Below are 15,787 nucleotides of genomic sequence, written 5' to 3' on the forward strand. Positions count from 1 at the left end.
CAGTACCCCCAATATATCAATATATATCTCAACTCATATATATATGTGTATATATATATATATATATAAAACTCAGTTATAATTGATTATGTGTTTTTGTAAAAAATAAGTTTAACATATTTAAACATGGATTGAACAATCTAATGTTTGCATATAGATTGTGTTTTGTTAATTTTTACAGATGGCTTTTGCAAATAAATTAGCAGTTCCACTCCTTTATGTTCAAGCATCTTTTGAGCCCTGTATCAGAAGACAGAGTCTACCTTGCTATCTTAGCTTGGAAAGGACTTACACTATTTTTACCTCATTTGTGAAATTGAACAATAAAATCGTATCAATCTAAATCTGAATTGCTGGATGAAATGATCCAACTCCAAATTTTTATGCCCTTCTGTATACAAAGTACCTATCTATGTACTTCTGCCTATGCAGCTTCTACCTATGCAACTTCTAAATTCTTCTAGAACCTTCCTTCATATTCAATTTTCCTTCTTTACTCCAAGACTAATTCTACCATTCCAACTCTTGAATCTTTTGTGATTTTTTTCAAACCTGTTCCATCAGTATATTTTCTCTTATTTCTTCAAAATCATCTTTCCTTTTTATATGTCTTCCTTTTAGCCTATGAAGATGCTTAATATCTTATTTTACCATAAAATCAACAAGAAAACTCCCTCCTCAAATTCAACCTTCATTTCTCCATTTAAACTTTGGGAAAAAATTACTTATTTTCAGTTCAGTTCTTAGCCCACCTTAATCTGATTTTTTTTTTTTCCATTTACTATCCTGTAACTGAGGGGCACCAGTGACCTCCATATTTTAGGTCAGATAATTTTCCATTTTTCTCAAGGAATCCTTATTGATCCTTCCTGCTGTTATGCTCCAAGACTCTATTTCAGGCTCATCCCTGAAACTTTTTGTCTTCTTAAGACACAACTCAAAATACCGGCTTCCTTTCCTCATATCCTGGCAGCTACCACAATTCATTCTGTGTTTTTGATATTCTCTGCCAGAGTTCACAGTGGATTCAGCCTTTCTAGCATACGGTCCTATTTATTCCCAAAGACAGTTCTTTCAGTTTTCTTTGATGCTGTTTTTTTCTTTACTTTTCACTGTGTGGTCCCCAATTTAAAAATATTGCTGACAATATTTTGAGGATTATCTGCATCACTAAGCTTATTGCCCACCCATTTGCTATTCCCAACTAACTCATCCCCACTCATCCTCAGCCCAAATATCAATTCCTCAGGAAATTTCTCAGCACCAATATTCCAACAGTAATTAGGACCTCATTGTAAGTGTACGTACACTGCTTTCCACTTTTCAGTAGAGCCCTAACCATAGTTTGTAATTGCATATTTTTGTTTCAGCTCCTTCATCAATCATGATAATGATAATCATGTTGATTTTAATGAGTCATTTATTCTTAGTCCTTTGCACAATATTTTGCATATATTAAGGCCCTGACCCCTGTTGCAATAATATTCTCTTTTTCATTCCTTGAAAAACAATAAGATCTATCTGATTTTATTTAATCTCAAAACTTTCCAGACTCACATAATTGACATCTCCCATTGTATTTCCACAGCACTGGGCACTAATTCCTTTTATACCATCTTATTAAACTCTAATTTTATTGTAAGTAGATCTTTTTCTACCATTAGGTTACAATATATGAGAGAAAATGAGTTTTGTTTTATTAACTATTGTATCTGCTCTAGCACAGCATCTGGCACATAGCTAAATTGAGTGATATTTTTAAAAATTCATTAACCTTAATTTTTTGGGATTGCTTCCATAAATCTGGGACAGTAAGTCCAAACTGGCTAAGAAAAATATGGACTACATAGTTAAAAAATTACTTAAGATACAGACATATCAACATACTCTCCAAACTCTTCTGGAATGTGCCATTGTTTTCTGAGTCACCTTAATTCATAGAAGACATCACATTTTTCAACTGCATTTATTTATTTACTTCCATTTTTAACATTCTATCTTGTTCCAAAAGAATTTCAGGCAGTTTAACAAAGAATGCATGTTCTTAAACTATGATTAACTAACATAGCAATAGAAAACCAGGATGAAGGAAAACAGGTTCAGACATATCCTCCATTGGGCCAACACATTAACTTGCAGTCCACAGTTGTAGTAGGAGAGTTTTAATTTCTAAGCTTCTTGGTGACAAATATAACACATGGGGGGAAATTATTTTTTCTTTAATCAAATAATGGAAACAAATTTTCTCAGAGAAAAGTTTTTTCTCATACTGCAATTGCTTTTTTTAAAATCAAAATGCAAGATGGGGTTTATCATAAGGAAAACTGGGTACTGTAGCAAGTGATGTCAAATTTTTCCCAATAAACTCAGTAATGAATTTCATATTGATGTTTCTTGTAGTCCCCTTCAATAAAAGCTGAAGGCATTATATTAACATACAACTCAGTGAAGGCAATTCTTCAAGGCGCTAAACTAATCTGGTCCAAGTATGTAGCTTTCTCATGGCCCAATTTAATCCAAGGAAAAACTTTAGAGTACTTAGAGAAGTGGATGGACTGTTTAACCTTCAAACAATCTTCTGTAAGTATCACTTTTCTTAGTCAGGGTGGTTAGCAGATAGTTGGCAATAGATTATCTGGCCAGCAAGCATGTTGTTGTTTTACAAGTAACAGGCTTCTTAGCAGCCATAAGTAACTGTAAAAAGGCAACATGGAATGGTAGAAAGAGCATAAATTTGCCCTCTGGAGACCTGGGTTTTTCTCCAAAACTTGTTATATACAGTGTTCATAAGAGGCCCTTTTTTATTGTACGTGGCAATCTCTGAGATTCTCTCCAACTTTGGAAACATGCAATTGTTATTTTCATTCATTTAACATGTCACATCACTAGTATATACACCTTAGATACGTCATTTGCTCAAATTACTTAGGACATTATTTTCTCTACCACTGAAAGGAAGGCAAGTTTGGTTTGCCACCATTATGTAAAACATTTTGACCTCTGTAGTCAGGAGTTTACCAGATCTGACATTTTAAATATGCATTGAGAGACTCTAATAATGTAACAAACTAAAAATATTCGTGATCTTATAAAATATCATCTAAAAAGTAGAAAACCAATTAGTGTGAGTTATATTCTCTTTTCATTCCACTTCACTGACAAGTGAATTGTCAACAAACTATGTAATGGTATATTTTACTCTTTTACCCCCAGAGAGTGTATAAATTATTGGTTTCATTTATAAATCCCATCCCACTCCCTTCTTCCTTATGTGGTCCCAATCACGAATAAAATGTCCATGACATTGTCTTTTGGTTGAGCTTATTTTATTAACTTCCAGTCTTCTAGGTGGTAAAATTGAGGATTAGGGGGATAATTTACATAATACCTTTGTAGAAAAGCAATCGAATTCAGTTCCCATCAACCTAACAAACATTTTATGGTATCTTATAAATATATTTTCTTAGGTTATACTTTATATTTTATATATGCGTTTTATCATAGTAATCATTCTAGTAACTATCATTCACTTATCATTATGCAAATGTTTTTTGATTCTGCTCTGTGCCAGGAAGTGTGCTAGGAGCACTGCAGCACAGTGTGTGCCTTCAAGGAGCTTACAGTTAAGTGAAAGGAGGAAAAAGAGAAAAAAAATTACACATGAGATATAGAGATAAATGCCAGAGTGCTGTGGAAAGGAATGGACGGTCTGGCTACTTAATACTGGCAATAGGAAATGACATCCCAATGTATGTGACTCAGAACTGAGTCAGTGTTAGTCTGGTGATGGTAAGAAAATAAAATATTTCTGACGGGAGGACCAGTGTGAGGTTAATTACCAGTTCCTGCTGAATTACAGTACCATTTACAGGTCAGGGAGTACAGAATGGTTACAGACTTGGGCAGAAACTGACAAAGCATTTAGGATAAGTGTATTTCTAGATAGTTTTTATTTTAATTACCTGAGATATATGTAGGTGGTGAAGTAAAGTGAAACATGGTGGTTAAGAATTCTGGAGAGAGATTTTAATGGTCATCTATGTATAGACATCAAAAACCATGAATTGCTCAACATTAATAGAACATAGCATTGTCAGTCTATCTTCATTTCCCCTATTTTCCTTCTAATTTATTCCATTTTTAACTTTTAATGTGAATTTTCAAATTTTTACTTCAGAAACCCACTCTGTATTCATGTATTTTTTTTTGCCATAGCTGCCTTATTCTCCAAGTTATATGAAGTGGCTTTTTTAAGTGCCTTAAGATAGACATACAGCATCAGATTAAATTAGATTATGGGACATTAGGTAGTAAGAACTACCAGAACTTTCCTATTTCTCAAATGAAAATTTTATAAGGGCATTAAAAAGTGACTTCCTAGTGGTGAATACTCTTTTGAACAGTGAACCCAACAATGGTTTCATTGTACTATTTTTCTTCAAGGGCCTGAGTGCGAACTAAGGGTTATGCTAAGTAGAGTAAAATTAGTCTCAAGAGATCAAAGTCATGTGGCCCAAGTATTCAACCTGTGGATGATCTGGCTTGATTCTGGGCCTGCATGATATTCAAAGAATTCTTTATAGTAAAATTTCTCTGAATATAATCCTTTTTAATAGAATTCTGTATTGCATAGTATAAGGTAATATCTCCTGGTAATGGTTTAGGAGTATGTCTATTCTTTGGTACTATCACTATCAAATCTGTCTTATAAAGAACAATAATAAAATATATTATGAAGACTTAATCTGAATGCTGTTTTAGGCTATCTTAGAATTATTAAGTTAGCTGTGAATTCAATAGTATTTTTCCTCTGTGCACATTTAATTTTAAACAAAGAAAATAGTGCTTGACTGTAGATCTGTGATTATTATTTTCGAATGGACTGAGGGGAACTATTTTCTCCTTTAGTACAAGATTTTGTAAGATCCCGAGTCAGGAAAGCTTTATTTGTGCTAGGAATTGAGGGGATGTGGCACCATACAGGTGCTCTGCCTTTCATTCAGTGACTTGGTAAGAAATTCCAGGTGTCAGGACTGGATTCTTGACTGAAGATAGACCATAGGACTTTTACACTTTCCCTGGTACTGGTCCTGAAAATGGTAAAGTTTCCAAGTTCCAAGAGAGCATTTTGAAGCCAAAACCATCATGTGTTTAATGCTAAACCATACTCCACTTATATTCAGATATTGAAGCCATATTTTGAATAATGAAGAAAATTAAGGTGAATTCTGTCCTTTATAGCTAGCTCAATAAAAGTTTGTTTACAGAAGTTTACAGTTAGGTTAAGAAAAGTTTAGAAGTGATTTTTTTGACACTGCTTCTTATAGAATCACAGTGTTAGGAGGAAACAAAAATTACCACTAACATACATATGTAGGGCTGGTATTTGGTGAACCTGGTGGTAGATCCCTTCTAACTATTTACCACTCATGTCCACTCTGAGTGGTCAGAGTATTTATATTGATTACTGGTTAGTTACTAGATTGCTAAATAATTTTAGTATTACTTTTGCACCTATGTGCAATTGAAGGGTGTAAAAGTGGGGTACAGGAGGGATATTGGTTTAGAGTTCCTGTTTGTGGCCTCCTGTTGCAACAAAAAACATTTACATTGTATGATTCTTTGTCTAAATGTCTAACTTCCACACCATAATTCCTGATCCAGCTTAAATGTCTCACTTCCACAAAACCTTCCTTGAGTTTTTCCACACAATGTTTATGTCTTCTTTTTCCTACTATGTAATAAATTGTTACCTATACATCTTGTGTGCCAGCAGTCATTATCCAGCTTATAACAGTGATCGTTGTTTCTGCAATCCGCTAAGAGAATTTATATTTCTTAATGTGGTTAGAATATGCATTAGTTCATTTTTTATTACAGATGTCCAGTATAGCTTTGTTGTCATTATCTCCCTTTTTTTCAAACCAGAGGTGGAATCAAGGAGAACAGGCAAAGGTTAAAGATTTCATCATAAATGGTCTTTAGAAATAGTGGAAATAATAGTATAACTAATGGCTGTTATATACTTTATGGATTAACAAGTTCTTTTTGAAGGTTGATCTAGAGATATAAACCTCAACTGGAGTATTTTTGGAAACAAAAAAGTACTCCCAAGTTTCAAACAACTTCCTCAGACAGGTCATACAACATAACTTAAAAGCAAAGGGTTGGAAGTCAGACACATTTAATTCATGATTTTTCAGGCATTTAACAGACAGAATACCTGGTCAGGTCATAAAACCTGTATAGCCTCCGTTTCTGAACTTCTTAGGTGAGGTGAAAATGGAAATTACTTCCTAGCCCATAGGTGACACCCTGGGCTTGGCAACCTAACACATTCTAGGGTGGAAAAAGTATTAGCTATTGTTTCCTTACCAAAAATACACCTGGTGATTAAGCTTCATTTGTAACATGAAAACTACAGGCACCACTAGGAAAGAGAGCTGTTATTTAGCTTTTATAAAATTGCAAATGGTAGTCATTCCTTCTTTTACATCTAAGCAGATCTGGAAGAACATCTTGCCAGTAGAAAAAACAGGAGAGGAAGAAACCCTGCCAACGAAAGCTGGGTAATCCAGACCTGCTTTCAGATCCTCCTGAGCATTTAGAAATCCTTTCTTATTTTATTATTTGAACATTTTGAGAATTCTTCATTAAACTAACTTATACCTGGAATTCTATGGTAGTTGTCCTTTACCAAGTTTCTTTGCTTTTAGATAACTGACAATTTACCCATATTAGCATAAAAACAAAGATAAATATCACTTATATTTTCAGATTTAATTAATTTAGCTACTTGTTGGGTGCCTCATGGAAGGTTTCATGCTAATTGCCAAGGTTACAGAGATGAACAAGAGGGAAGCAGCCCCAGCTTTCATCACCCAGATCCCAGTGAGAAAGGAAGATGTCAATCAAAGCATAACATGACTAAGAATTTATACACTTTCAAAAAATGCCATCATAGAAATATATCTCAGTGTTCTGCAAGAGTATATATGGGAAACAAAGATTACATTAGATAAAGTGATTAAGGAAAGGTTTTCTGAGAGAATGACATTTAAAACCTGGATCAAAATATGAAAGGGAATTGATCTTGAAATGTGCTGGGAAGAAGGTGTTCCAGGCTGGGGAAGTAGTGTGGTTTAAGGTAACAGGGGAAGGAAGTATTCAGAAAACTGAAGTTATTTTCTGCAAGATTTTCATGTAACGAACAAAGAGAAGTCATGGTGAGAATTGTCATTTTTACTCTAAGTTTCAGGAGATACTATTTAAGAAATTTAAGCACAGGGGTAATTTGATCCAACTTATCTTTTAAAGAGATCCCTGTGGCAAAAGTGTGTCTAATGACTGAACCAAGGTGAAGCCACTCAGGAAGAGCACAGAAATTGCTTCCTCCAGACAGGAGATAATATGACCCAGGCAAGAGTTGGTGATAGGTAAACTAGCAATTAGAAAATGAAACAAATTGGGGATGAGTTAGGTGAAATCCCAAGAATTGGTATTTCATTCTCCTTAAATAGTTTTAGTCAATTTTATACTGCCATCTGCATAAGGTTACAGTTTCCTACCATCTGAGTAAAGTGTTGCTATATGATTTTTGACATGAGAAATTCTGTTATCAAGTTAAAATATGGGCTTATTCATTGTAGATGATCATCACTCTTGTTAAAATATTTACACTTTTCATTTATTCATTCACTCATTAATTCAACAAATATTTAGTAACTCATAGGTAAAAAATATGTATGGTTTATTAAAGTTGTATTTTCCATTGCTTATTTTCCATGTAAACTATAAAAATTGATTCCAAAAAATTTTAAAAAATGATACCATTGATTTTAGTCTGAGGCAAAATCCTAATGGTTTTAGGATTTAATAAAGGCATTTCATTTATTTTCCTAAGTTTCTTTTTTCTAATGGGTAACCATATGTATCAGGATATTTTTCTTCAGAATTTGAACTGGAGTTTGGAAAATTCTAAGTGGCAAGCTCAACCCACAATGTTAATTCTTGTATTTTTCAATAGAAAAAAGAGAAAGCCTCTGTCATGATACAGAACAATGCTTATGCGGTGGCTGTTGCCAATTATGCCCCGAATCTTTCAAAAGATCCAGTACTCTCCACCATCTCCAAGAGCGCAACCACGCCAGAACCCAACAAGAAGCCGGAAAACAAGCCAGCGGAAGCCAAGAAAACCTTCAATAGTGTTAGCAAAATTGACAGAATGTCCAGAATAGTTTTCCCAGTTTTGTTTGGTACATTTAATTTAGTTTACTGGGCCACGTATTTAAACAGGGAACCTGTGTTAGGGGTCAGTCCTTGAATCTAGACACGTTATCTTTGGGATGTATAGCAACATTAAACAGTTTGTTTTGCTCTGTACAGTCTGACTAATAACTGCTAATTTATGAATCAATATGTACAGTATGTATATAATTGATGTAGCTTACCAATAGACCTTTAATGGAGACATGCATTTGCTACATGGAATTATGGGCAGAAAGCACCCCATGCCAAAAGAGTCATTGTCTTTTTTAAAGATTTCCCCTAGGACTTGGTTTCAAGTGGATTTCAGATGACCTGATTTTTTTCCTTTCCTAATAACGATGAAAATGGAGATCCTGTATCACCCTTTATGGAAACTTTTGATTTAGGTATTAAATAGGAGTATTTTCTACTGTTGCCTAACTATGATAGGAGATAACATTGTCATTCAAAGATGAATTCTTCTAAATAGCAGAACCTTATATCTGCAATAGCAGTTCCCTTCATGAATGCACAGAATCCCTGCTAATGCAATTGGAATCTTGACACAGTTACCCAGAAGAAGAAAAACTAGAGATATGGAATCAGCTTTTACTTATTCTGTATAGTATCTATAGCCATGTACATATTACAGCATGACAAGCTCAAACAATTATGAGTCACCCTGACAGGATGTTAATTATGCCTAGAATTTATTAACTATTGGAATGTCATGGTTATTATGTTTTTAGCTTCAGAGTTTATTTGAAAGTAATAATTAAAATTCTATAACTTATTTCAAAATTTTAATCATAGGGGACTACCTTAAATTAAAAAAAAAAAAAAAGTCAACAAATGTGTCATACTCTTTCCAGGTGTATGTTGAACAAAAATGATTTAGCTAAATTTTTATTTTATTTTATTTCTTTTATTTTATTATTTTTTGGTGCTGGAGACTGGAAAACAAATCCAGTTTTGCTGCTGTGGAGCAACATTCATACTGGATTAGAAAATTGTGCCAAAAACTCCAACTGATGAGAATTCATAGGTGTCCCATACTGTACCACTTATGTGATTCTCTTCTTTCCTGTTTACTGCAAATTCTGCCTTAAGGCTTCTTTTCATCAAGACTCAGAAGCCACTAATTACAAAGGAAAGGACAGTTAGTTGGCACATTTTTCTGTCTTGAAAGCATCTCTTTCAGATCAGGATTAATGTAAATCTGCTTTTGTAAATTGCAACTTTAAACTTCACTGACTCAAATTTACAACAGCTTTGTATACCAGAAGAGGTTTTGGTAAGTGTTGAGCATTTTTAAACCATAACTTTAAAACATCACCAACAGAGTGGGTTCACATGTGCACACATGCATGTGCACACACACACTCACACACACAAATTGCATACCTAAATTCAAAACCAAATTTACAATTTTTTATTATTGCTAATTATTAGTGGGTAAATTTATTTTTCTTTTAATATTTGAAAAAATCCTTATGCCCCTGAAATATGCTAATTAAAGTTAACAATTATGTATCATGCTTAGATTCAAAATTTCTGGCAAATCTAAAATACTTTCAATTGACATGTACATTAGCAGTTATTAGCTGACTTTTAATAATAGATGCACCTTCACAATGATGTTTTTGTAGAAATACAAATAGTCAAATAGTGGCATTTCTTGCAATTTTGTACAGTATTTGAGTATAGTGCAAAAATAGGTATGTTTACAAAATCAATAAAAAGAATATCTTATGAAAATAAGCAAAATCTCAGCAAAAATTGCTTTTTCTTTGCCTCTATTTTTTTTTATTTTCTTTCTTTTAGTGTGACTCTATTATGTGCTTTGCATGATTGTATTAATACCAAGGTCACAAATGCATCTTTATTAACAGAATTTGCCGTGAAGAGAGTCTTGACAGTAAAAATTCCCTCACAAAAAGTAATCCATAATCCATAATAAATAAACTACAATTGTTACATGAACCAATAAATGTATTTCTTTAAAACCCTTCTAGGAACAAGTTCTTTGTCATTTAAGCAGTTTTAAAATGTGCATTGAATTAGAAGATATCCTATTTTCATACACTTTTAAACATAGCCTAGTTCTTCTGTGTAGTTTAGGTTTGTGTTCAATAGTATGAGAAAGTTCATAATGCTCAAAGGCAAACAATAAAAATGCTTTATGTGGTATGCATTGTCAAACACTTTAAGAATATTTTAGACACCTGACTGCCCCTTAATGTCTGAATATAAATGACTAATTATATCATTATAAAATATGTACATATGTAAAAATAGTTGTAAATAACAATTTCTGTAGAAGAACTGAAAAGATTCATCTACAACTGGACAAAAGGCTGTGACGACATCAATAGAAACAGTTTTATAGTGTTTATGGCAGAATGATTGAAAACTTACATTATTGCTATTCTTTGAAATAACCTAATTGGAATTTTTAATTTCAATCATTAAAATCTTATTTGTGCCTAATGACATTCTGATGATTCAGATTTCCCTATTATGCTGTTCATAATTTTTTCTTATTTCTATAATTTTGGTATATTTTTACACGGTTCTTATTCTTTTAAAGTTTAGATAAATCAAGATTTGACTCTTGCTAGAGAAAGGAAGGATGTTCCATCATAAAGCATTTTGAAAAACAGAAACAGTTTTTAATCATTATTCACTTTTCCATAAGCCAATTTTAAAACACAAAAATGATATGAATTTGTCACCATAAAGTCAATTTTTCAGAAAACACATTTTATATAATAACATTTGTCTCTTTGGCCTACAAAATAACACATAAATTATTGTGTGCAGTTCTACAATGATAGAGTTACACTATGTACAAAATGTAGATAAATACATGTACATATATAGAGATAGTCTCATTACTGTATAGCAAATATCTAATTAGATTAATATATTTTACCTCTATTCTATACAATGCCTTGAGATTGGTTTTAATATCACACATATCACACTCATATAATTCAGTTGAAAATTAAATTTCATTCTTATGAATACTTAGAATCAAAGACTAAATGAGACATGTAAATTAACTTAGTGCAGAGAGTTGTTTAATGAGCTGTGATATCACTCTATTATGCTAAGATGGTGGCTATTTTGCCTTCTTTGCTATATATGTTCCTGTTAGGTTAAAAAAATGGAAATAATCTAACCATTTAATATCTTTTAAACTCCAGTGATTCCAATCAGTGCCAATCTTAACATTTAGAAGTCTTTTCAAGGATCTCTCTATTGTGAATTTATTCAGGATTAGAAAAGTGATCACCCTGAGCCACATTTCTAATTTTTTTTTCCCTTAAAAATTTATAGCTTGTTTTTTAAACAACACAGAACCTGTTATCTCACTCATAATTTTCTTTGGTAAATGTATTTGGTAAGAGAGACAAATTATTTTCCATATATCACATGTATCTATGAGACTTTATTTGATACTGGTTAAGGGAACTGAACTGGGCCATGATATTAGGATGGATTTTGGAAGCACACCAGAGCTCTGTGGGCACTGTACTTTGGCATGGCCTGTCATTATTCAAGTAAGAGGAAAAAGGAAATGGCTCAAGTCACCTTCTGCACTGTCACGGTCCTCAGCACCTGTTAAGAATTTGTTTCATGTGTTCCCTACTTAATATCTTCACATGCAGTCTGGGAAACATAGGAAATATTCATTGCTTAATTTGAATCTGGGGCCATATTAATAATAAACAAATTGTTCCTTTACTAGTCTTCTGGCACTTTTACGTCCATCTACACATTTTTGAGGCAACTGCTGTAATTTTTCACATGCAAAGATTCTAATTTCAAGGGAATCATGAGCCCACCCACTGCCCTATAGCGTTATTCATTTTCTTTTTAGTTGAAATCTCATGGGTTCTCCATGCTTTTCTTTTATTAATCCAAATACATAGAAGCATAAAATTGAAAGTGAGGAGTGGTGCAGTTATTTTTAACATCTGCATGCTTGGGAACCAAGGGCACTGTACAAAACCACTCATAATAGTGTGAACAAGACAAATTATGATATTTTTCTGTATTGAATTCATGCTATAAAATGACTATATTTAATAAAATTATTAATAATATAATCCTTTGTTATCAAAATTTATATTAAAGATATTCTTATTTCCCATCAGTTTTTAAGAGCTCATTCTTTTATCAAATTCAAAGAGAAAAATAGGGAAATACCAAATAAAGAACCCACAAGGATAATGAGGCTGTTTTTAATTAAACCAAGTTAAACATCTTCCCTTTTTAACTCCTAAGAAAGTGGGTAAATTAGGAACATATTTGTACATACAGAAATATTTTAACACTTATGATTTCATCACTATAATCATTATTACTAAAATACTGAAATATAGTTCATATGAAATGCCTTTGGGGAGGGTAATAATAAATTATTCAAAATCTATTTCTGACAAGAATTTTTTCTTAAAATTTTTAACTAGGAGTATATTAGCATATCCATTTCCTTTAGTTGAAATATTTCATTTCTGCTTATTTATATAAAGAGCTTCTCATATAGGTAATTTATACTCCACTGTAAGCCACTCTATGTTGAACTTAACACATAATATCAGCTAATATTGTAACTAGGTAAGAACAATTAACAAGTTCATCTTTTGGCATATAGTAAAAGAATCTCTAGTAAGGTCTCAGCATTTTGTGTGTGAGTGTGTGTGTGTGTGTGTGTGATTCCCAGTTGTATAGGAATGAACATTTTGAGTAATTCTGATAAGTTTATGATATCAAAACTATTTTTTAATGAATGGATTCAATCATACATGTATCTCTTGTTAAACTAGCAATTAATTCAGTCAGTGGAATTACTTTTGTAATAGATTAATAACCAAATTATTAATTATAATTGATCTTGAGTCATAAATATTTAGAAATGTTCTTTCTATATGGATATAAACATGTTCCCAAAGTATTTCTAGTTGGTTCTTTTAACCCATTAAGTTAGAAATGAACTTGCAATTCTGCTTAGGAAGGTAACATGAAAAAACCTGAATTCCAAGTTTCTCAGTGAAGGTTTTTGGAAGCTCTTTAAAAAGTAAATATCTGGAAGTCTAATTATCCCACAACTTAGACATGTAATAAATATTGTGTGTTCTTTTCCCATGAAAAATGAAATATCTCAGTAATCATTTCCAAATGTCATGTAATCTATTTTAATTACTGATTTGTTTCATACTTTATTTTTAAGTAAAAGGATTTGGAGTATATTCTTATAGAGCTCATTGCAGGCTAGTCAGTGTTCTAAGCCCTTCATGTATATGTGTGTGTGTGTGTGTGTGTGTGTGTGTTGTGTGTTGTGTGTGTGTATGTGTATACACCCACACAATATTACCTCATTCAACATTCAATATTCACAATAACCGTAATCACTGTGTGACTTGAAACTCTGGAAGACTAGATTTTCTATATAATACAACAACACAGCAGTCTAACATATCTTAGGGAAACTTTAAACAAATTAAAAACTGTACTTTGCTTTAATTCAAATTAATATTCATGTTTTTTTGAGAAACTCCCTCAAATCAGAAGGCCACCCTGTTTTTTAACATGACAAAACCAAGAGGACTGCACTGTGCAGACGCCAAACACCCGTTTCTGTGACATTCACTATTCACTAGCGTTAGTTACAAATATAAACACACTGCGTTTTCCATTTTTGGTTCATAGGTAATTATCATCTATTTAAAAAATGCTTAAAGTTGATTAAGGAAACAAAAGTTTACCTCTTTATCTTCTATTTTTTTTTTCTAATTTTACTAGTTTTGTTAAGAGTTAAAAAGGTTTTGCTTTCACTTGTCATGCTGTCAGTTTGATGACATTTAAACCCTTGGACTTAAAGGATTATATATTGATTTCATTGAACGGTTTGTGGTAAATTACTATCTATAAAAAGAAGCCTAAATTAATCTCAACTAAATGACTTTTTTCCCACCAGAAGTGTTGAATTTGCTTAGTTGGTATGATAAGTCAGTCTTTAGTCTCCCTTTCAGAAGACGTACTTTGTCATAACATGCTGCCAAAATGCCATCCTACCTTATTGGATAAATATGAATATCTCCCACAAAATATATTTATAGAAACAACAACCCTAGTAAAACAAAACACAGAATTAGTTTAGAAATAATGGCAGATAAATTTCTTACCAATATGTCTATTTTTTAAGAATATTCAACAAAGTGTTTGGAGCTCTGTGGTTTAAATTCAGAATAATGTGTAAAGATGTGTAACATACCATTAGATAGGTACAAATGAAACTGACCTGTTGAGCCACATTGTCATGAATTAAACTTCTCCATCCCTGGTAAAGTCTATGATTTATTGGTCTTGGGTGTCTTTGTCATACTTGATTTTAAGTTTGTTGATGTTCTATTTATTTTCAAGATTTTTCTGAGCAGATATGAATTGAGATTTTTGGTGTGCTCCAAACTAAGAAATTTGATCTCTCATGAAATACTCTTATTAGAGGTGATGTGCATGAAAACTTGAAAAAGCTTCATATTTGTTACTAAATTAGAAAAGGAATGAAATGTTTTCCCCGGGCTATCATTTAGTATTTTTAAATTATTTACACAGAGAATTCACAATGAAGTTCTAACACAAAACTTTGAATGTTCATATTATGTGAAATTTGAAATTTTCTGGGTGACACTAATATAGTAGATTTTCTGGTTGGAGAAATAATTTGGGATCTAATAATATTTGTAATTTGTGACCTTGTTGTAATTGGGAAAAGCCACTAGTTTTACATATGTGAAAAATTTGACCTTTATTGAATGTGTCATTATGTTTGCTGTTTAAAAATTCCTAATTAATCACATACAAATTAATGCTAAACATTACCTTTTTGTACTTATTAAAATTGATTTAAATATATTTAATCTGAAAATTGTGTTTTTTTAAAATATTCTAATGATTACATTGTTTCTTACCAGAATGGAATTTATCATAAATGTGGCTTTTTTATATTAAGATATAACATGATATTTTATCATAGTGGTTTAAATGTTGGTCCTTTCTTGAGCTTCTTTTTAAAATAAAAAGATATAGTGAGATAGGAAAAGTATAAATCTACCCTAAAAATTTTGTGGGGGAATAATGAATTGCTAACTGGGATCTCTCTAACATATTAAAAAGTGGGTACTATGCAAAAGTTCACCCAGAAAATTGGCTATCATAAAAGTATTACTTTTACATAAAAAATAAAATAAGATTTTCTTTCTTTAGATAGACTGAAGTTTATCATTCTGTGTATAAACTCAGACATCTTGCAGTTTTCTTGTTGGACCTATTCTTTAACAATCCAATATTATTTAATAATTTCTTCTTGATTGTTGTTACCATTGCTGATATCATTGAGATAAAATGCTTTTACATGTCAAAAGGGTATAAAAACAAAGCAATTTTTATCAATATGGTAAGTTTCGCACGTATTTCTGAACCCTAGCTACATTTTAAAACCACCCAAGAAGTTTAAAACATTGGATAAATT

At 32.1% G+C, this 15,787-nt stretch overlaps 1 protein-coding gene across 1 annotated transcript in view; it reads left to right on the top strand.

Annotated features, from left to right (window-relative positions):
* Gabra2 (gamma-aminobutyric acid type A receptor subunit alpha2) overlaps nucleotides 1-15,165 on the top strand; it is a 140,157-nt gene extending 124,992 nt beyond the window's left edge. The window contains 2 exon segments of the mRNA XM_047567518.1: nucleotides 2,401-2,580; nucleotides 8,027-15,165. Coding sequence (XP_047423474.1) covers nucleotides 2,401-2,580; nucleotides 8,027-8,323 — 477 coding nt within the window. The 3' untranslated portion in view covers nucleotides 8,324-15,165.
* The last annotated feature ends 622 nt before the right edge of the window (nucleotides 15,166-15,787 follow it).

The sequence above is a fragment of the Sciurus carolinensis genome, chromosome 10, assembly GCF_902686445.1.
Source record: "Sciurus carolinensis chromosome 10, mSciCar1.2, whole genome shotgun sequence".
Taxonomy (NCBI): Eukaryota; Metazoa; Chordata; class Mammalia; order Rodentia; family Sciuridae; genus Sciurus; species Sciurus carolinensis.